Here is a 24938-nt window from a genome sequence, read left to right as displayed (position 1 = left end):
TTCTTAAAACTTCGTAGTTTACACTCCTTCACTTTACCAACTTATTCAACACAAACCACACACGTTTGTAGTTTGGCTTTCTTTGTCTTGTACCCTCAGTCTTGTTCTAATTGTTTCACTCAATGCCAAAACAATCGCCTTATTTTCACGGCTATTTCCAGCATTAAATTTTTTCCACGTGGCTTAAAAGACAAGCTATTTCAAGATGCTTTCGGATGAATTAATTCTCTTTTCTCTTTCCAAATAATCCTCTCAATTTTCCACCTGATACGTTCCATTAGTGTTACCGCCTATAACGGTGTAATGCTAGTGCCACTCCATACCTATCTGATATCTGGAAATGATAAATTTTTTAAATTTCACATATGCACGCACACATATACTGCGTGTATATATATATATATATATATATATATATATATATATATATATATATATATATATATATATATATATATATATGCGTGTGTTTAAAAATCACAGGACATGCATGTGATCTATATAAATTTAGTATAGCCTAGGCCTAAGCGAATACCAGAAGACAATAACCGTCAAAGGTCCGTACCAAGTGCTTTCGCGTTTATTCATGCTTTCACATAATATTATATACATAATATATATATATATATATATATATATATATATATATATATATATATATTTTTTTTTTTTTTTTTTTTTTTTTACCTCATTCGAAGGCAAGAAAGTACATCATGTTAATCGTCTCGTTTGGCTGGCTCTAGTCCAAAGATCAACATCATGTCTCTTAATCCTGCAACACTTAACCCTTTGTGCAGGTGTCTGCTCAGACATAAGGCCGCCTCAATGCAAACCCACCACCCACAGTGAGTTTTGTCCTCGACGAGGCAATGGAATACCCTCGAATGAACTTGATAGGCTAAGACTTTTCATCATTAGAAAAGTGAAAATTGTGGGTTTGTGATATTTAATATTGTATGGAGCTGATACTACTAAAAGAACCAGCCATTAAATATTAGCTAGGAACGGAAACGTGTTTGTTGATATCTATGATACTGAATAGAATAGAAAAGAGAATTTAGGCCAAAGGCAAAACGCTGGGACCTATGAGGTCATTCAGCTCTGAAACGGAAATTGATAGAAAAAATGGTTTGGAAGGTGTAATAGGAAGAAAACCTCGCAATTGCACTGTGAATCATTTGTTAGGAGAGTGGAAACTGAGATGGAAGAAAGAGATATGAACGGCGGTACAATAAGAATGAAAGGGAGTTGCAGCTAGGGACCGAAGGGACGCTGCACATAACCTTAAGTAATGCCACTGATGGAGCTACCCCCCTACGGGAGATACCTTTGATATTGGTGATTTTGTTAAGCATTTGATTAAGGATCCTAAGCAAATTGCAATGAATGATACCGTACTGATTCAATCACACACAAGATCGCCATACAGCACAACAGAATGCTTACGTAACAACAGCAATAAATAAAAGTTGTCGCTTCATTTTAATCGACAGCTGTGTACTGTACAACAGCATTACTATATGAAACAATCAGCTTAAGAAGATTTAAACTGCAAATGAAGGTTATCCAGAAAATTCAAGAGCCAGCCAGAGTTCAAATCCTGAGTAATGTAGACGACACCAGAAGGCGAATCTCCACCGGCCTTTCACAAAGAACTTCCAAAATTTCGTAACCGGATGTCTACTTTTAATCTTGCTGCACTAACGATGCTGCTTTCTCTCTCTCTCTCTCTCTCTCTCTCTCTCTCTCTCTCTCTCTCTCACTGCATCCTTCATCTTCAGTCATGAAGCTTCTCACGCTCTTTATCGCTTATATTTATTATGCCTTAAAAAAAAAACAATTTCAGCATTATCAAAATTCTGGCGATAACTATTATAAAAAATGACAAGACAAAAAAAAAATAGAGAGAAAATTTCAGAGTTGCCACATCCAGATGCACTTGTTACCTATTTCGTCCCAATGGCACTTTATTACGGAGTCTGACATCTCTGCTCAAAGGATTTTTTGGGCGCACAGATACCCAGGGTAATCGAGAAGCCTACAAGTATTTTTACATCTAAAAGTTATGGACTTGGGGTTAATGTATGAAGCCACAGGCATAGTTACGGATTACGGTGTATTGTGGATTGAACTGAATACAGAATTTAAGCCAAAGGCCAAGCACTGGGACCTATGAAGTCATTCAGCGTTGAAACGGAAATTGACAGTAAAAGGTTTGAAAGGTGTAACAGGAGGACAACCTCGCAGTTGCACTATGAATTAAGTGTTAGGAGGGTGGAAAGCCAGATGGAAGAAAGAATATGAAAGGAGGTACAGTAAAAGGAAAGAAAGGGGTTGCAGCAACGGGTCGAAAGCACGCTGTAGAAAACCTTTAGTAATGCCTACAGTGCACCGCATGAGGTGCACTGACGGTACTAACCCCCTACGGAAACGCTGTATTTAGTGTGGGGACAAAACCAACACTGCTCCAAAACACATTTCCTGCATAATGTATTTACTGTACAATAAATTTAATCCACTGTGGATTCACTGTGCAATAAATTTACTACAAAGGGAATTTACTCTGCAATAAATTTAATCCACTGTGAATTTACTGTGCAATAACGTTACTCCACTGTGAATTTACTGTGCAATAAATTTACTCCACAGCCAATTTGCAATGAAATTAATTTACTCCACAAACAATTAAATATGCAATAAATTTACTCCACAGCTACTTTACTATCCAATAAATTTAATCCAAAGTTAATTTACTATGCAATAAATTTACTTCACACCCAATTTACTACGATAAATTTACGCCACAGGCAATTTAATATGCAACAAATTTAGTCCACAGCCAATTTACTATACAATAAATTTACTCCACACCCAATTTACTATGAAAAAAATTTACTCCACTGCCAATTTACTCTGCAATAAATTCACCACAGAGCCAATTTACTATGTAATAAATTTACTCGACAGCCACTTTACTATGCGATAAATTTAATCGACAGCCAATTTATTCTGCAACAAATTTTCTCCAATCAAGTTACCATGCAATAAATTCACTTCTCTGCCAATTTACTCTGCAATAAATTTATCCAACAGCCAATTAAATGCAATAAATTTACTCCACAGCCAATTTACTATTCAATAAAATTACTTCACAGCCAATATACTACGCAATAAATTTACTCTACAACCAATTTACTCTGCAATAAATTTACCACAGAGCCAATTTACTCTGCAATAAATTTACCAACAGAGCCAATTTACTCTGCAATAAATTTACCACAGAGCCAATTTACTCTGCAATAAATTTACTCCACAGCCAAATTACTATGCTATAAATTCACTTCACAGCCAATTTACTTTGGAATAAATTTACTCCCCAGCCATATGCAATAAATTTACTCCGCAGTCAATTTACTATGCAATAGATTTACTCCACAGGGAATTTAATAAGCAATGAACTTACTTCACGGTGAATTTACTCTGCAATAAATATACTTCACAATCAATTCACCCCAACTCTACGGGTGAGCACAAATTGTCAAGCATTCTGAATTAAAAAAAAAAAAAACCTTGGGTTCATCTGTTAAGAAAGCCTTGGAAAATAACAACCAAAGCTTAAACACTTATATCACGAAATCTTGAAATACTGAATATTGGTCGCAAGCACTCAAATCAATTTTGCTTTTCTAAATGAATGACATGTTTGCGGACTGCCGAATAAAAGAGGTTATTAATCAGACGGCTGCAACAAGTTTGCAGAAATTCATTATGTGGATTAATGAACTCGTTGACGGTTGGCAAAAAAAAAAATATATTTTATCAATTTACTCATATCCTTCCTAGTAACACCACACCCAACTCTCACGAGGATTTTAAGAAAAATCTCTCTCTCTCTCTCTCTCTTTCTCTCTCTCTCTCTCTCTCTCTCTCTCTCTCTCTCTCTCTCTCTCTCTCATGCAAGTGAAATTTCTCCCTCATGTCCACTACAATTTTCTCTCGATGATTGATTTCAGTTTCCAATCAATTTCCATTCTGGAGTTAACTTTGACTCTCTCTTTCTCCTGCCTGGGTACATTCCCATCCGCTCCCGCTTATCGTTAATTCTTCAGTTTTCAAAACAGAATTTATCTTTCCTGTACAGGGGTGATATATATTTTTTAAGTTATCATGAAAGGAAATACATTGTCAGCCTTGTTGTCAGTTAGAGCGAATAAGAGAGGAGAAATAACACTAATATCTAACGTAGGCGAACGGCCATGAAGCTATTGTAGACAATTTTTAATGTTCTTGCTGCAAGAGTTTTCAGGAGTAAGAAAATATTCTATATAAGACTGACTTTCCCACAACCTTGGCAAGTGATTGAATTTTAACAGGAAACTGGCTTAACAAAAGTAACTGGTGAATGACATTAAAGTGTCGTGCATATCGCCAATAGCATAATTACTGCATAATTACTAGTTTTAAAAACTCATTCAATCGCAGTTCTGTCTACTTTCATAACATTCAAACACGCAAGGGACAAATTATAAAAGAAACGGTAACGACATTTTAACCGGCAATTTAACATTCTACACAACGTTTACTTGAGTCAGGTCACTGATGAAATCGCAGTTCCTGAAATTCAAAGGAAGGTGGAGTGCCAATAGGGCAGAAACTGACTCTGCCACATTCCCAGCTTCACATCCTCAGTTTCAAGACAAAAGCGAAGCAAGACCAGCTAAATAAACTCTATGGCTATTTACCTGAAACTTTCACTCACTCGCTCCCAAAATCATGTGGGCTACATCTACACAAATCTTCACCAAATTTCAATTTAGAACAATTCATAAATTTGCTTGTCTAAGTGAAACTTGGCGTCTCTTTGTACAGGATGCACTTAGAGTTCAGTTGAATATAGAATTTAGGCTAAAGGCTAAGCACTGGGACATATGAGGTCATTCAGCGCTGAAATGGAAATTGAAAGTAAAATGTTTGAAAGGTGTAACAGGAGGAAAACCTCGCAGTTGCACTATGAATCAATTGTCAGGAGAGGGTGGAAAGTAAGATGAAGAAAGAGAATATGAAAGGAGGGGCAGTAAGAGGAACAAAAGGGGTTGCAGCTAGGGGCTGAATACACGCTGCAAAGACCCTTAACTAATGCCCACAGTGCACCGCATGAGGTGCACTGACGGCACTAGTCCCCTACGGGAGATGCACTTGAGAACGTTGCCTCCAACAATGAATAGGACAAGAGAAAAAATCATGATAATAGTTAATGACACATTCATACTTCAAGAGCTGAATTGTGATGAACGCCCTGTGCAGAACACTTTCACAACATTAGCAGCTTCATACACATAAACAGCAGGCTCACCACTCATCACTCCTTCCTAATAAAATGTCCATTTATACATTCTCTTCATCTATTATCTCCCATTCTTTCCACATGGCCAAAACATCTAAAAAAATATCTATTACACCACTTTTATGTCTCCCCCTTTTCTAACTCTTTCAATTCATTCATCTTACATAAAATATACTGCACAATAATTCATCTCAATATCTCCAGCTTTTCATTTAATTACATCAAACATCAGCATTTTACTTCCATAAAGGAGGGTTGGCTCAACAGTCCTTTTACACAGACTTGTTCGCTATGATACTCACTCCAAATCTCTTCCAAACCTTTCGCCCACATGCCTAGCCACGCCACTTCTCGTTTTACCAGTTCCGTGATTCACCTCTTCTTTCATCCTAAGATTATCCATTGCTCATGCTTCCATATATCTATGCAAATCACCCACTTCCATTCTGTCGTCATCCGCATTAACATCCATTACTCCATCTTCCCGGTTTCAGTGTACCTTCATACCTTTATTAGCTCACGTTTGCTTTCCCTTTCTTTGCTTGCAGTTTCAAATGATTGCACTACTTTCTGCAATTTTATGCTCAATTAGTCCTCTATCATCTGCAACCATCGACCACTCCAACATCTATTCACGAGCCCTTATCTTGTAACACAACTTTGCACCTGCATCCTTACGCTGATTTCTTGCATCACTCCTTCCAGGGAGACATAACATAGATTTGAATAAGATACACTCTTGCAGTAAACGAGTCATACTCTGTCTACATATTCCAACACAAGTTTTGGGTTCATCATAAAAGCTTTAAATTGCTTTCGACTAATTTTCTATTGTAAGCTTTTTTACGTTATGTATGTTACAACTTTTTCACACTGTCAGATTTCTCACATCAACAGTTCAGGGCAAACAGGTAAACCACACTCCCTCTTTCCTTCTCAAAACGCACACTGACACTGTTCTTCCTGAACTAATCCTATAGTCATCTGTCCATTTCCTATCATACAACATTCCTTAGTAAACAGAATAACATTATACCCCCAAAAGCCTTAATTCTCCTTTATCAGTTTCACCCAATTATAGAAGAACAGGTTCTCCATACACCCATTCCCTTGGAACATTCTCCTGCCTAGAAATAATGTACCACCCTTGTCAGCTAATTGCTCGCACTTTCACCACACGCCACAGCATCTCGCTTGGAGTCCCGCCAACCTCTTCATTTTCCTGCTTATATCCTCAACAGTCACTTCCACAAGCATTTCCACTTACACTAATCCCTTCATTCAGCTCCATTCTCTCTCCTGCGTTCAACAAATTTTCAAAATACTCTTTTAGTCGCCCCAAGGCCGCACTCTGTTCAGACAGCATCTTTCTATTTACATCTTTTATCCTGAGATCCATTTGCTCATGCAACTTTTTCTCTGCATTTACTTTCCCATAGAAAAAATGTATTCTTCTAACAAACTTCCACGTATTCACCCTTTTATTCTCATTACTTGCCTCCTTTTCTCTTCCACTTTTCCTGATTACACAATCTATCCTCCAGAAAACCTGTTCCTGCCAATTTCAAACAATTTTTTCTTCACGAAAAACTCTCATTTTTTCCTCAATCTACTTACTTTTTTACGCCCTCTTCCTGGTCCCCTACTCTGTGACTCAAAAATGAATGTTGCACACTTCTCACATACACTCCATAAAATTCTGTCTTTTTTTTTTTAACCCAGCCAATTTTTCGTACATTATTATCACTTTCATCTTATCCAACTCAGTTGTCTTAATTAAATTTACAGCTACATTTCACTCCTACCTCTCCAGTCTTTAATTCCAATCACCTCAATCAAATAATGCTCAGATGTACCTCCAGCCGCCACTCTTCTCAGCATTATGTCCCTCAACTGGCTCTAATAAATTATCCTCCTTGCCATTTTCCCTGTAGTTTATAAGTTTATATATATATATATATATATATATATATATATATATATATATATATATATATATATATATAATCACTATATAATTCTTATTTAAAGATAATCTATTTAAAGCTGTCAATTAGCATGATAGTATACAGTACAAGACACTTTCTATTCTCAGTTACACCAAGAATTTGATGCCTATCAACAATACCATTTCTTTCTGTCGCCTAACTTTATACATTTAAATCACCTAGTACAACCATCCTCATCATAATCTCCAAACCAAGTCAAGCACAAATTCAGACTGGGAAAGAATACCTAGTAACTCTTCTTTTATTACTTATTTTGCATTCCCAAACCATATACACAATATATATATATATATATTTTATATATATATATATATATATATATATATATATATATATATATATATATATATATATATATATATATATATATATGGTCAATATTATTAAAATACTTCAACAAATATATTTGTATTCTTTCACCCATCCCCACTGTTGCCATAACTCCATAAGCACTATCCATTCCCCAGCTCTGCTTCTGTCAGCCACAAACATAATTAGCCTACTGTTTGTCCAACCCCCTTATTTCAAAATACTCTGCCCATTATCCTTTGCCTCTTTACATGCAATAACATCAGGCTTCGTATTTATTTTTTCCTAATATTTTGCAAAACCCAGGGTTCTGCTGATTTTCACACACACACAGAATGGCAAAAATGTTATTAGTTATCAGTCAAGGAATGTACACATTTGATTCGCTGATTTCAAAAGAAATTATGTAAAATTTAAGGAATTCAAAACCTTCAGTAGTTTAGTCTAAACAACAGAAAAATGTAAAACTGATTTTCCATTAAGAAATGACACAGGTTGTAAGTCAGTGTCCTTCAAACAGCAAGATTTACTATAAAATAGCATACCCCAGCCGTCTTCCCCTACTCCATCTTGAGGAGCATCCTTTCATCTGTTGTTTACCAACCTTAACCCATCTGAATATTCGTTTGTACCTTAGCACACATAATAGCTAATTTGTTTAGGGAGGGAAAGCTGGACCTTTTGGCACTTGATGAGACAAAAGTGGAAGAGCATCGTATGCAGGAATGGTAAGAACAATGCATGATTGTGTCTGGGATAGATGAAAGGCGTAGAGTTAGGAAGGTGTAGACTGTGTTTGGGGTAGTCGAAAGATGTAGAGCTGGGAAGGTGTACCATCTGCAGTGTCAGGAAGACTCTGTGGTTAGGTGAAGGTTTAAATATGCTAGTCCAAGGATTGTATTTGAGTGTGGCAGGAGAAAAAGTTGTAACAGTGGGTGTAAATGATCAAGAAATGGAAAGGAATAAGAAGGGAGAAGAATCTTTTACGGGATGTTTATATCTGTGTGGTTGGATTTAGTGAACAAGAAAGGATTGTTGAGCTAGGCGATTTCAATGTAAATGTACATTACAGAGAAGGAGATGGAGTTTTTGATCTGGCGTCCCTGTCGTCAAAGAGGCTTGATTGTTTGAAATTCGTTTCCACAGATGAATATTTTTAAGTATACTTGGACAGAAAAAATGCAATCAAAATTAGTTTGTTTGATAATATGTAGTCCAAAATAATTGGAACACCAAGATACTGGATGCAAGGATGAGATGATGATGGGGTGTAGGTGAACATGATCATTATTTTGTTTATATTTGTTAACTGTTTTGGTTACAGAGAAAGTTAAGATAGTTAAAAGTTTAAGGTGGGATAAAACCTGTGGCTGTACATGGACTGAAGGGAGCTCAGTCAGATAAGAATGAAGTGAACAGAGCATATATGGAAAAACTGCATCGATGTATCTATGGCTATAACAGATGAAAGGAGTAAACGCGTAGTTTGTAAAATTCACTGATAGGATATAGAAGAGCAGAAGTGTTTGTGCCGTTTGGGTACAGGCTGGGAAAGAAGGAATGAAACCAGCGAGAAGTCAGACGAAAAAATGAAAGGTTTAGTGCTGGGAGAAATAAATTACGCTACTTCAGGTGAGGTTCCTTGACAAAGATCAAGTACAGGTATAAAGGATTAGGTAATCAAGACGACAGTGAGAGAGAGAAAAGAAGGTCCATGATGAAAATAAACTGGAGAAGGTGAACTTTACGGAGAAAATAACTATTCTGTCGGGAAGTTAAACGCAAAGAGAAAGGACAAGGTAAAGATGATCGAAGAATATCAGAGATAAATGGGAAGACGATGCTTGAAGTAAATGTGATTTTTTCCCAATGAAGTGAGTATTTTGAAGGTGCGTTGAGTGTGGAGGACATGAGAGAGGCAGAGCTGAATGGTGCAAGAGTGGAAAAGTTTAGTGTGAAACTGAAAATACTTGTGGAAGTGACTCTAAGGACGTAAAGAATAGAATTAAGAGGTTGAAGAGCTGTAAAAACACCACGGTCTGTAAGGTATGCCTGGATGAGGGAAATATTTCAAAAGAATGGGTCAGACGCCGATTGTTCCACTAACAAAAGTAGATTTGATAAAGGCCAATGCAGGCATTATAGCAGCAAATTGTTACTAAATATTCAAGGGAAGGTATATGGTAGGTGTTTGAGGAGAAAGTCAGGTAGCTAGGTGGCAGAGGGCTGACAGGGGAACAACAATGTGGGTTTGGCCAAGAAAAAGGGTGTGTGAATAACGTGTGTGTGATGAAATAATTAAGTGAGAAGTTCGAAAATACAGGAGAAAAACTGTTTATGCCATACATGGACCCAGAGTAAGCTTATTATAGAACTGATTGAGAGACAAACGTGGAAGGTGTTGAAATTTACAGTATGGAAGGTAAGTTGTTGAGAGCAATAAAAAGTTCGTGTAACGGAAACAAAGTGTTAGAATATGTATCTTTAGGACAAGTACAGACCAATGTGGACGTTTACCAAATTGCACATAATCTAACCATGTTTGAGTGGACAGAAAAATCAGCAGCAATTGGAGTAAATAAATTCTGTATAGACATAGCAAACTTATTACAAGAAGTCTGTTAATTATTCAAAGTAAGAAATATATTGTACCTATATTGTACCTAGATGCAAAACAGCTAATGAATCTGCCATTAAAGACAAAAAGGTCTAAAGCAAAAGATTAATCAGTGTCTGAATCATAATTCTAAAATCATAAATACAGAATTAAAGTAAGATCAATTATCCCATGCTCCCCAAATTACTTTACGAACGGTAAGTGAGGTTACCTTGCCAGAACTCCTCCAGCTGTTATACTGACTTCTCAGGTACTCTCAAGTTTAATGGTAAATGTAATCAATAAAATTATCATCATTATATCATTTTAACCCTTCGAATATTATCGAGGAAAAAAAAAAGGAAAATTTCAGATCTTCACTTACCTTTAGGATCGGCGATTTCTGGAATGGCGACGTCACCCAAAAAGAAAGAATAGATTAGCATAGGAAAATTTTAAAATCTTACAGTTAAATATTCAGTTTATAAAATGTGACAAATAACAATCAAATCAATAAAACAGCACAACAAGAAACATTCCGTTTTAGCTATTCAAAGTTATTTTAACGTGAAATAAAAATCGTCATAAGTGTTTGACTTATATTAACACATGATGCAAATTCACTGTCCATAACCCCAAAGTCGTGTTTTGGCTCGAGGTCTGTAAAATCATCCCCTATCCCTTAAGAGATGGGGTTGGTCTACCTTCCCCTCCTCTCTCCTCCCCCTCTCCTCTCCCCTTCTCCTCCCATCCCTCCCCCACTCCCCTTCCCTCCTCCCCACATAAAAATATAACTTATGTTGTCCGTTCCACCACAATCTCATAAAGATAGGAAAAAATGGGTGTCATTCTTTCTGGGGAATATTAGTCATGCTAACGACGTAGAGAAAAAAAAAAGTCTTTATGGACGAAACCCGTCAGAAACATGGCATCATTATATTCAGAGAAAATACACACACATACACAAACGCACACACACACACTCACCACTACGTCCATTTCTTTCAATACCCTCTGGCAGAAGAGGCACTCGGTACCCACTCCTATCAGTTAATTGACGGGGGGGGGGGCCTCCCTATGTTTGTCAGTGCTTTGGGCTGCCTCAGGTATCCCATTCACTTAACTTCCGCCGGTGGTGGTTATACAACCAGAGTCACCACTGTACCATAGCTTTCGAAATCGTGGGTTTGAGACCCTTCATAGACATTTCATTTCTTTATTGCTAAACGTTATGAATCACTTGTTTTATTCATTGCTATTTAAATCTAGATACATTCATTCCTCCTGAATGCATTCATCTATTTGTTACTAAGAATGATGAATAGTAAATAATTAAATACATTCAATTGGAATATTATTAATCTTTTTTATGATTATTCCTTTTTTACACTGTTCACGCCATTCTAAGGAAGTCTGTTATGATTTCATAATCTTTTTAATTTGTTTCAGAAGAATGAGGCTCATAAATAGTACCATTCAGGTATTTGTACAAATATCCATGACAATTAGAAAACATGACCATGATAGATAACGTCGCCGTTGTGTCAAAATTTGAATTTTACACTGAAAATCCCATGAGAATTTGGTGTTAGTTACCTGACCTATCTCCTACTCTCAGAACTTTCGCTATTTTTATTTTTAGTTTTGCGTCTTAGATCAATCTCCATGATATTCTTCACTGCTCAGCGCAACTGCAAACATCGTTGAAAGGCCCAAAATTACAAACCGATGAATGAAGGGTCTTTGCTTCAGACTTCAGGAAAAACATCAGGAACAGGTCAACAAAACTGCAGAGAGGCGACTTAACAGAACCCAGCTTTAGTCCCTTCAACCTGCCTCTAGTAGCAAATAAAAGGGACATTAACTACTGGGTGAAAAGTAAGAATCCACAATTACGTAATTTGCGCAAGGCTGTAATTTTTCAAAATAAAAAATTATTAAAAATGGGAGCTTTCGGTCGTTTGCACGACGGTCCTCTTCGGCCAATATATATTCTTGCTCATATACATAATTGTGGATTTTTACTTATTATACGTTAAACGAAGAAGAAGAAGAATTTCCAGTCACAGTATAGTGAGTCACCCTAGATAACCAATGGGGTAATTGCAGATGAACGTTAACTGACTAATACCTTTTTCCCTGACGGATTTTCAGTTTATATTATCAACGACATCTTGGCAGAAATTGATTTACGGTAAATATCTACCGCAAGGGACACTTTCAACTTGATCGTTTACCTATTTGTTTCGAAGAAAGGCACTCACTGCCTTCACACTCATGATAAACAGTTTTAGAAGACTGTTAAGTAAAGATAAGATTTTTTTAAAGATCTATGCAATCGTTGAAAAACCAAAACGATGTAGGAAATGCGAGGTTGTTTATGAACGACACACAAGTTGCATAATTATATTTCAAAGTGTGAGACTGCTTTTCATACTACAAGAATGATGGGCATCGGGTGTCTCGAATGCTCATCATGGACTGAGCACAATTTACAATGAGCCGAATATGAATTTGAAGACAAAACGTGGGCCAAACTTACTGCCACATGACGTACCACATGAAACACTACAACAGATCCACACTGAACTTTTGACAAAATTCAGCGAAACATCTCTAAGGACATTCTAAGGTGACTGTATTATTCAATTTCTAGAGGCTCTATATCACAACCGATCATACAAAATTAAAAAATAATAAGTTAGACATACTTCATAGAATCTAAAGCACTTGATGAAATGTACAACCGAACAACTGGAGAAAAGTTAAGCATACCTTAGTTTTACCAGACCACTGAGCTGATCAACAGCTCTCCTAGGGCTGGCCGGAAGGATCAGACTTATTGCATGGCTAAGAACCAATTGCTTACTTAGCCACGGGACCTACAGCTTATTGTGGAATCCGAACCGCATTATAGCGAGGAATGAATTTCTATCACAGAAATAAATTCCTCTAATTCTTCATTAGCCGGCCGGAGACTCGAACTCGGGCCTAGCGAGTGCTAGCCCACAACTCCATCGACTCCCCCAACGAGAAACTACAATTGGAGAAGTTATGCCTACTTCTACCCTGAGGTACGTCCAATATTTTCATGACATATCATATTGCTTTTATGACACGTGTAACACTTGCCATGAAGACAAGTCGACAACTTGTTGCACGCGCGTCACAAACAGATTGAAAACAGGTAAACGACCTTAAGAGAGTAACGAACCACTGACCAATCTCGATAATCGTATGAAGCACCGGTGGTCTGAACTACCAGTTAAATAGCTGACTTGTATTCAACCTACTTGTGATGTGTCAGTGATGAATTACCGACATTAAATATTATAAAAAATAAACGATCAATTATCAAGTAATGGTCCTAATGAGGTAGGGAATATTCATATCAAAGCTGGTGTCAGAAATTAGTTATTTTATAAAAGGTTTAAGGAAGTTTCTTGGTCACTTTAAGGTCATAAAGAAAAAATGTATTATAGCCTAAATACACTCATACATAGGCCTGTATACACATATATACATATAATACACACTCATGTATATATGTATATATATCTATATATATAATATATATATATATATATATATATATATATATATATATATATATATATATATATATATATATATATATATATATAATCATGAAGCTACAAATGTCGCTAATATCGAAATCCACGCTACCTCGGTATATCTCCGTTGGAGAATTGTGCTGAAGGGGAATTTATATAAGTGATAAATGAATTGGAATCGTGGGGACACGAACCCGCTGACGAAAAGCCTATTCAGCGACTCCAGTTGGCGTAAACCATTGAGCCATCAAAGAGGTATAAGTCTTTTGCCGAGATGTCGTGACTGCTTTTACCCGTCGTGAGCGGGAAAGTGTACTAGCCTCGACAATGACCCACCTCCGCCATGACAGTTCATTGGCACGTTTGGAACACGCAGCTCTTGTTATGAAATTATTATCACACCGTGATTTATATACAATCATGAAGCTACAAATGTCGCTTAATATCGAAATCCACGCTACTCGGTATATCTCCGTTGGAGAATTGTCGCCGAAGGGGAATTTATATAAGTGATAAATGAATTGGAATCGTGGGGACACGAACCCGCGACGAAAGCCTATTCAGCGACTCCAGTTGGCGTAAACCATTGAGCCATCAAGAGAGGTATAAGTCTTTTGCCGAGATGTCGACTGCTTTTACCCCGTCGTGAGCGGGAAAGTGTACTAGCCTCGACAATGACCCACCTCCGCCATGACAGTTCATTGGTACGTTTGGAACACGCAGCTCTTGTTATGAAATTATTATCACACCGTGATTTATATACAATCATGAAGCTACAAATGTCGCTAATATCGAAATCCACGCTACCTCGTATATCTCCGTTGGAGAATTGTCGCCGAAGGGAATTTATATAAGTGATAAATGAATTGGAATCGTGGGGACACGAACCGCGACGAAAAGCCTATTCAGCGACTCCAGTTGACGTAAACCATTGAGCCATCAAGAGAGGTATAAGTCTTTTGCCGAGATGTCGTGACTGCTTTTACCCGTCGTGAGCGGGAAAGTGTACTAGCCTCGACAATGACCCACCTCCGCCATGACAGTTCATTGGTGCGTTTGGAACACGCAGCTCTTGTTATGAAATTATTATCACACCGTGATTTATATACAATCATGAAGCTACAAATGTCTTTAATATCGAAATCCACGCTACCTCGGTATATCTCCGTTGGAGAATTGTCGCCGAAGGGGAATTTATATAAGTGATAAATGAATTGGAATCGTGGGGACACGAACCCGCGACGAAAAGCCTATTCAGCGACTCCAGTTGACGTAAACCATTGAGCCATCAAGAGAGGTATAAGTCTTTTGCCGAGATGTCGTACTGCTTTTACCCCGTCGTGAGCGGGAAAGTGTACTAGCCTCGACAATGACCCACCTCCGCCATGACAGTTCATTGGTACGTTTGGAACACGCAGCTCTTGTTATGAAATTATTATCACACCGTGATTTATATACAATCATGAAGCTACAAATGTCGCAATATCGAAATCCACGCTACCTCGGTATATCTCCGTTGGAGAATTGTCGCCAAGGGGAATTTATATAAGTGATAAATGAATTGGAATCGTGGGGACACGTAACAACCGCGATTTAAAGCCTATTCAGCGACTCCAGTTGACGTAAACCATTGAGCCATCAAGAGAGGTATAAGTCTTTTGCCGAGATGTCGTACTGCTTTTACCCGTCGTGAGAGGGGAAAGTGTACTAGCCTCGACAATGACCCACCTCGCCATGACAGTTCATTGGTACGTTTTGGAACACGCAGCTCTTGTTATGAAATTATTATCACACCGTGATTTATATACAATCATGAAGCTACAAATGTCGCTTAATATCGAAAATCCACGCTACCTCGGTATATCTCCGTTGGAGAATTGTGCGAAGGGAATTTATATAAGTGATAAATGAATTGGAATCGTGGGGACACGAACCCGCGACGAAAGCCTATTCAGCGACTCCAGTTGGCGTAAACCATTGAGCCATCAAGAGAGGTATAAGTCTTTTGCGAGATGTCGACTGCTTTTACCCGTCGTGGAGGGAAAGTGTACTAGCCTCGACAATGACCCACCTCCGCCATGACAGTTCATTGGTACGTTTGGAACACGCAGCTCTTGTTATGAAATTATTATCACACCGTGATTTATATACAATCATGAAGCTACAAATGTCGCTAATATCGAAATCCACGCTACCTCGGTATATCTCCGTTGGAGAATTGTCTTTGAAGGGGAATTTATATAAGTGATAAATGAATTGGAATCGTGGGGACACGAACCCGCGACGAAAGCCTATTCAGCGACTCCAGTTGACGTAAACCATTGAGCCATCAAGAGAGGTATAAGTCTTTTGCCGAGATGTCGTACTGCTTTTACCCGTCGTGAGCGGGGAAAGTGTACTAGCCTCGACAATGACCCACCTCCGCCATGACAGTTCATTGGTACGTTTGGAACACGCAGCTCTTGTTATGAAATTATTATCACACCGTGATTTATATACAATCATGAAGCTACAAATGTCGCTTAATATCGAAATCCACGCTACCTCGGTATATCTCCGTTGGAGAATTGTCTTGAAGGGAATTTATATAAGTGATAAATGAATTGGAATCGTGGGGACACGAACCCGCGACTTTAAAGCCTATTCAGCGACTCCAGTTGGCGTAAACCATTGAGCCATCAAAGAGGTATAAGTCTTTTGCGAGATGTCGTGACTGCTTTTACCCGCCGTGAGCGGGAAAGTGTACTAGCCTCGACAATGACCCACCTCCGCCATGACAGTTCATTGGTACGTTTGGAACACGCAGCTCTTGTTATGAAATTATTATCACACCGTGATTTATATACAATCATGAAGCTACAAATGTCGCTTAATATCGAAATCCACGCTACCTCGGTATATCTCCGTTGGAGAATTGTCGCGAAGGGAATTTATATAAGTGATAAATGAATTGGAATCGTGGGGACACGAACCCGCGACGAAAGCCTATTCAGCGACTCCAGTTGACGTAAACCATTGAGCCATCAAAGAGGTATAAGTCTTTTGCCGAGATGTCGATTGCTTTTACCCGTCGTGAGCGGGGAAAGTGTACTAGCCTCGACAATGACCCACCTCCGCCATGACAGTTCATTGGTACGTTTGGAACACGCAGCTCTTGTTATGAAATTATTATCACACCGTGATTTATATACAATCATGAAGCTACAAATGTCGCTTAATATCGAAATCCACGCTACTCGGTATATCTCCGTTGGAGAATTGTCGCGAAGGGAATTTATATAAGTGATAAATGAATTGGAATCGTGGGGACACGAACCCGCGATTTAAAGCCTATTCAGCGACTCCAGTTGACGTAAACCATTGAGCCATCAAGAGAGGTATAAGTCTTTTGCCGAGATGTCGTGACTGCTTTTACCCGTCGTGAGCGGGGAAAGTGTACTAGCCTCGACAATGACCCACCTCCGCCATGACAGTTCATTGGAAACGCGTTTGGAACACGCAGCTCTTGTTATGAAATTATTATCACACCGTGATTTATATACAATCATGAAGCTACAAATGTCGCAATATCGAAATCCACGCTACCTCGGTATATCTCCGTTGGAGAATTGTCGCCGAAGGGGAATTTATATAAGTGATAAATGAATTGGAATCGTGGGGACACGAACCGCGACGAAAGCCTATTCAGCGACTCCAGTTGGCGTAAACCATTGAGCCATCAAAGAGGTATAAGTCTTTTGCCGAGATGTCGTACTGCTTTTACCCGTCGTGAGCGGGAAAGTGTACTAGCCTCGACAATGACCCACCTCGCCATGACAGTTCATTGATGCGTTTGGAACACGCAGCTCTTGTTATGAAATTATTATCACCGTGATTTATATACAATCATGAAGCTACAAATGTCGCTTAATATCGAAATCACGCTACCTCGGTATATCTCCGTTGGAGAATTGTCGCGAGCGGGAATTTATATAAGTGATAAATGAATTGGAATCGTGGGGACACGAACCCGCGATTTAAAGCCTATTCAGCGACTCCAGTTGACGTAAACCATTGAGCCATCAAGAGAGGTATAAGTCTTTTGCCGAGATGTCGTACTGCTTTCGTCGCGGGTTCGTGTCCCCACGATTCCATTCATTTATCACTTATATAAATTCCCTTCGCGACAATTCTCCAACGGAGATATACCGAGGTAGCGTGGATTTCGATATTGCTTACATTTGTAGCTTCATGATTGTATATAAATCACGTGTGATAATAATTTCATAACAAGAGCTGCGTGTTCCAAACGCACCAATGAACTGTCATGGCGGAGGTGGGTCATTGTCGAGGCTAGTACACTTTCCTCGCCACGACGGCAAAAAGCAGTTTGACATCTCGCAAAAGACTTATACTTCTCTTGATGGCTCAATGGTTTACGCCAACTGAGTCGCTGAATAGGTTCAATGGTTCGTCACGATTCCACCATTTATCACTTATATAAATTCCCTTCGCGCACAATTCTCCAACGGAGATATACCGAGGTAGCGTGATTTCATATTAAGTTTACATTTGTAGCTTCATGATTGTATATAAATCACGTGTGATAATAATTTCATATATATATATATATTATATATATATATACAGTATATATATATTAATTATTAAAACCACTACATGTAGATGAACAACATTATATATATATATATATATATATATATATATATATATATATATATATATATATATATATATATATATATATATATATATATATATATATATATATATATATATATATATACACATATATATATGTATATATATATGTATATATATATATATATATATATATATATATATATATATATATATATATATATATATATATATATATATATATATATATATATATATATATGTATATATATATATATATATATATATATATATATATATATATGTATATATATATATGTATATATATATATATATATATATATATATATATATATATATATATATATATATATATATATATATATATATATGTATATATATATATATATATATATATATATATATATATATAGACAGATAGATATATAGATAGATAGAGATAGATAGATATTATATATTATCTGTTCATCTACATCTGGTGTTTTTAGTATTTAATATATATTATATTTTGAACTCTGAACAGGTACAGCAACTACTGAAAAATGGTAAAATGGTGAGTAGTTTTCCATACATACAGAACAGTTAAAGTTAAGAATTCCCGCATGTTTATGTAGATGCAGAAAACATCAATTAAAAACTCAGAAAAACTGGTGAGGTAATGAACATGTTGCATGTAAAGATAGACAAAAACACTCCCAAAAAATAGAAAATATTCAAAGTAATTTGTATTTTTCCTAACATACAAAACTGAAGTTCTTCACATACGATTTAGCGTCGCATGCTAAATCCTATGGAGACAACGAAGGTTTGTATTTGCGCAGGAACAAACACTGGCTAGAACAAAGTGGATATCGAATTATGACATTTAAATGAGGCGGTACAAACATCCTTGTTAAATTTAGTCATTCATGCCAAAAGATGCTGGATAAGAGATCTCAAACACACGACTCCCCAAAACTTTGCTTCAGGCATAATAAAAGTTTCCAGATTAAAAGACCAACTGGATGAGATACCCTCGCGGGGCACTGCAAAGGTAAGCGGAAGGAAAAGGACCTCCTGTAGCCACTGCACCACCTACAGGAGTTCTTTCGACAGCCATACTAGCTGGAACATCTTCGGCAGTGAAACCAAACCAAAGGGAAACTGAATTGGCTGAAACTGACAGACATTTGAAAAGCAGTGGAACCAAACCAGAGGGAAACTGAATTGGCTGAAACTGACAGACATTTGAAAAGCAGTGGAACCAAACCAAAGGGAAACTGAATTGGCTGAAACTGACAGACATTTGAAAAGCAGTGGAACCAAACCAGCGGGAAACTGAATTGGCTGAAACTGACAGACATTTGAAAAGCAGTGGAACCAAACCAGTGGGAAACTGAATTGGCTGAAACTGACAGACATTTGAAAAGCAGTGGAACCAAACCAGCGGGAAACTGAATTTGGCTGAAACTGACAGACATTTGAAAAGCAGTGGAACCAAACCAGTGGGAAACTGAATTGGCTGAAACTGACAGACATTTGAAAAGCAGTGGAACCAAACCAGAGGGAAACTGAATTGGCTGAAACTGACAGACATTTGAAAAGCAGTGGAACCAAACCAGAGGGAAACTGAATTGGCTGAAACTGACAGACATTTGAAAAGCAGTGGAACCAAACCAGAGGAAACTGAATTGGCTGAAACTGACAGACATTTGAAAAGCAGTGGAACCAAACCAGAGGGAAACTGAATTGGCTGAAACTGACAGACATTTGAAAAGCAGTGGAACCAAACCAAAGGGAAACTGAATTGGCTGAAACTGACAGACATTTGAAAAGCAGTGGAACCAAACCAGAGGGAAACTGAATTGGCTGAAACTGACAGACATTTGAAAAGCAGTGGAACCAAACCAAAGGGAAACTGAATTGGCTGAAACTGACAGACATTTGAAAAGCAGAGAAATCAGACCAGAGGGAAATTGAATTAGCTGAAACTGACAGACATTTGAAAAGCAGTGAAACCAAACCAAGGGGAAACTGAATTGGCTGAAACTGACAGACATTTGAAAAGCAGTGAAACCAAACCAAAGGGAAACTGAATTGGCTGAAACTGACAGACATTTGAAAGACCAAAAAACTGAATTGGCTGGAAACTGACAGACATTTGAAAAGCAGTGGAACCAAACCAAATGGAAACTGAATTGGCTGAAAACTGACATTTGAAAGTTTGAAAAGAAACTGACAGACATTTGAAATCAAACCAGAGGAAACTGAGACATTTGAAAAGCAATGAAACCAAACTGACAGACATTTGAAAAGCAGTGAAACCAAACCAAGGAAACCGAATTGGCTGAAACTGACAGACATTTGAAAAGCAATGAAACCAAACCAAAGGGAAACTGAATTGGCTGAAACTGACAGACATTTGAAAAGCAGTGAAATTAAACCAGTGGGAAACTGAATTAGTTGAAACTGACAGACATTTGAAAAGCAGTGAAATCAAACCAGAGGGAAACTGAATTAGCTGAAACTGACAGACATTTGAAAAGCAGTGAAACCAAACCAAAGGAAAACTGAATTGGCTGAAACTGACAGACATTTGAAAAGCAGTGGAACCAAACCAAAGGGAAACTGAATTGGCTGAAACTGACAGACATTTGAAAAGCAGTGAAACCAAACCAGAGGGAAACTGAATTAGCTGAAACTGACAGACATTTGAAAAGCAGTGAAACCAAACCAAAGGAAAACTGAATTGGCTGAAACTGACAGACATTTGAAAAGCAATGAAACCAAACCAAAGGGAAACTGAATTGGCTGAAACTGACAGACATTTGAAAAGCAGTGAAACCAAACCAAAGGGAAACTGAATTGGCTGAAACTGACAGACATTTGAAAAGCAATGAAACCAAACCATAGGGAAACTGAATTGGCTGAAACCGACAGACATTTGAAAGCAGTGGCAAAATGAAACCAAACAGAAATTTGAAAAGCAGGAAACAGTGGGAAACTTATTGGCTGAAACTGACAGACATTTGAAAAGCAGTGAAATTAAACCAGTGGGAAACTGAATTAGTTGAAACTGACAGACATTTGAAAAGCAGTGAAACCAAACCAAAGGGAAACTGAATTAGCTGAAACTGACAGACATTTGACAAGGCTTTACGAAGGGGTAATCGACGTGGTTTAACGTGAAGATAAAATCTGGAAGAATTTTACCAAAGGAAATTTCCAAGCAATTATTAAATGAGCGATGTTGTTTTGAAGGGTGAAATTATAATTAACGATTTATGAGCACCAGCAAAGTGAGAATTGCCAAGTGAAATCTTAAATGTTACGAGGTAACAAGAAATTATAAACGATGTTGCAATCACTTATAATTAGCTTTCACTGTTGCCACACTCATTCATTACTGCATTCAATTATCAGATTCGAATTAGTCCCTGAATACATTAGCTTCCGGCATTTTCAGAAACACTTCTGCAGTGATATATCTTAAAGCATTCTCCGGTGTTTGTTTCAAGAGATGATCAAATATTTTATACGAATCAGTACAGAAGCCATGAACTAAGGTAGTGAGTCGCCTTAATGCATTGTCAGGAATCTGAACACTTTTATGACTCAAACGAAGTTAGGAGTCATGTGTGTGAAATCTGTTACCTAGCATCAAGGTGACTCACGCTATTTGGCGCTTTGTTTCTGCAAATTAAAGCAACTATTCGGTAAAACCTTACAGGAGAAACTAGCCTTAGTATTTCACCAACACGTAAAGCGTCGTCAAACTATATAATATAGAAAATAATACGTATGAAGCTGAAATCCACAACCTGCAAACAATCAGATCTATAGTTGCAGGACGTGGAAAGAAAAATGCGAAAGACGCACACAAGTGTTATATAATAACTTCTCGACAGAGCTGGCTACACTGGTTTTGACGAACGTAGCAATTCCATGAAACTTTCAGCCACAGCCCGGTGGTGGCGGGTGTTGTTAGCACCTATATAGCTAACTTTAACCTTCAATAAAATCAAAACTACTGAGGCTAAAGGGCTGCAAATTGGTATGTTTGATGATTGGAGGGTGAACGATCAGCATACCAATTTGCAGCTGTCTAGCCTCAGTAGTTTTTTAACATTTGAGGGCGGACAGAAAAAGTGCGGACGGACAGACAAAGCCAACTCAATAGTTTTCTTTTGCAGAAAACTATAAACTATCAGAAAACAACACCGAACAGAGGACTGGAATATGTATGCAGTAAAAACCTTCGTCTGACCAACATTAAAATAAACAATAAAGCAGATCCAAGCATGACTCTCGTGTACAGGAATAAAACCTGGTGGCTGAGCAATCGTTACATAGTACTTATATGTTGTAAAAGATGCTCCGAAGGTTAAGAAAATGAGGTGTGGTCGGAAGCAAGGCTGATGTTGACAATTAAAATGGTGTTTCAAGAGTACAGGCTTTGCTAAGCCAAAACCACTGGAATGCTGTGAGTCGAGCACAACAGGCATCGTCAGAATTTACGTCCTTGAAAACAATGTAGATGCCATTGCTGCCAAAAAATCATTTGTTAGGAGGACACTAGCACAGCAGCGAGAGAGAGCAGGCTATGGAGTCTTTCTCAGACCGAGGATACGAGTAACATCAGTCCATTTGAATCAATGAAGGTTTAAAAGGAAAAAGAATCCAAAAACCTTTTCACGAAACTAACTTTCCTCTAGTAAAACAAAACGCTACTTTGAAGTACAAAAGGACAGTAATCCTCCAAGGATTACAAACAACATAAGTACAGGCTAGGGATAACTCCGGAGGTCACTCCCTTAGGGATAACTCCGGAGGTCACTCCCTTGACAGTAGGCTGAGCCACGGATTTTTCAGTCCAGAGGTAGGCCTATGAAGGAAATACCTTTGATAGAGGGTGGAAATATGTTTCATTAAACAATGTTACGCTGCTGTGAGATATATAAGGGTTTCAAGAACGAGCAACAATCTACACGTAGAAATTAAGGAGAAAATATTTGATAGCCAGTGGCACTATTTGTCATAGGCCTATATATGCCTCTTGGCGGACAGTGAAGGTGAATTACGAAGATGGAAAACCATATACTACATGAAATCAAAACAAGTAATAGAGACTGTGTAAGAGTAACAGAAAAAAGTTAAAAATGCGCCGAAGTTTCTTCGGTACACTTGAGTTTTCTGTACAGCCGCTACAGCGTATAATCAAGGCCATCGAAAATAGATCTATCTTTCGGTGGTCTCGTTATAATGCTGTATGAGCCGCGGCCATTGAAACTTTAACCACGGCCCGGTGGTGGCCTATCCTATATCGTTTCCAGAAGCACGATTATGGCTAACTTTCACCTTAAATAAAATAAAAACTACTAAGGCTAGAGGGCTGCAATCTGGTATGTTTGATGATTGGAGGGTGGATGATCAACATACCAATTTGCAGCCCTCTAGCCTCAGTAGTTTTTAAGCTCTGAGGGCGGACAGAAAAAAGTTCGGAAGGATAGACAAAGCCGGCACAATACTTTTCTTTTACAAAAAACTAGAAAAGGAAGATAAAAATATCAAGATTCAAAGAAGAGTTATTAGCGGCTGCTATGTATAACTAATTATTACGATGTCATATCAGCAGTTTGACAGTTCTTATAAGTAGCCTATGTTATGACAGGCCCCGTTTCTGTGATTCTTCGAAATTTTACTCTGAATCTGAGTATTTTAATCGCGTATTAATCCATTTTTTTTTTCATTATATTCTTACCCGTTATTATATTTGTAAAAACATAAATAAAAGGGTTTCAATGTCACCAATACCCAATACATAAATTATATATATATATATATATATATATATATATATATTATATATATATATATATATATATATATATATATATAAATATATATATGATTAATATTTATATAGAACAGGATAATATGATAAGAAGACGTGGTAATATTCCAGACATTATTATTTCTTAAATCACAACAGAAGCACAGCCGAGCTTCCAGGAATATATAAATTTTCCCATAATAAATAGAAAGAAACGGTAAGAAAACTATACTGACTGACTAGATCTTAAAGTATCAAAACAGCTATAACTGACAACACTGAAACACATAATAATACAAAGTAAAAAAAAAAGGGAACATAACGAAACTTAACTGCAAATCAAAACTGACACCAAGAGCAATGACTAAGAAGTAAGAGATTACCTGTTAAGCAAAAATCGTCAAATAAAATCACTGAGCAGATAGATACCGAGAAAAAAAAAGCACATGAATATTCAAAACAATAATAATGAGAATGTAGTTAAAAAATACCGGAGAACCTACGGTTCCTGACGTATTTATAATGACATCTGGGCGAATTTTATTTCTTGTCATTCTATAAAAAAGTATATCTTAGTTTTACCAGACCACTGAGTTCTATAGAAAACTGACCCTGCTGATGGGAAAATTTA

General features: G+C 37.5%; 2 protein-coding genes across 10 annotated transcripts in view; one reads left to right on the top strand and one right to left on the bottom strand.

The window, feature by feature from the left end:
* Positions 1-24938, top strand: part of LOC136843853 (inversin-like) — a 649403-nt gene that overhangs the window by 524704 nt on the left and 99761 nt on the right. The window lies entirely within an intron of this gene.
* Eip63E (cyclin dependent kinase Eip63E) overlaps positions 1-24938 on the bottom strand; it is a 205364-nt gene that overhangs the window by 159350 nt on the left and 21076 nt on the right. For all 9 annotated transcript variants that reach the window (XM_067112653.1, XM_067112652.1, XM_067112654.1 and 6 more), the window contains exon 2: positions 10644-10661. In XM_067112653.1, coding sequence (XP_066968754.1) covers positions 10644-10661 — 18 coding nt within the window. The remainder of the gene's footprint in view (positions 1-10643; positions 10662-24938) is intronic.

The sequence above is a fragment of the Macrobrachium rosenbergii genome, chromosome 12 (assembly GCF_040412425.1).
Source record: "Macrobrachium rosenbergii isolate ZJJX-2024 chromosome 12, ASM4041242v1, whole genome shotgun sequence".
Lineage (NCBI taxonomy): Eukaryota > Metazoa > Arthropoda > Malacostraca > Decapoda > Palaemonidae > Macrobrachium > Macrobrachium rosenbergii.
The sequence above is the reverse complement of the archived record's forward strand: the minus strand, read 5'-3'. Positions and strand labels throughout refer to the sequence as shown.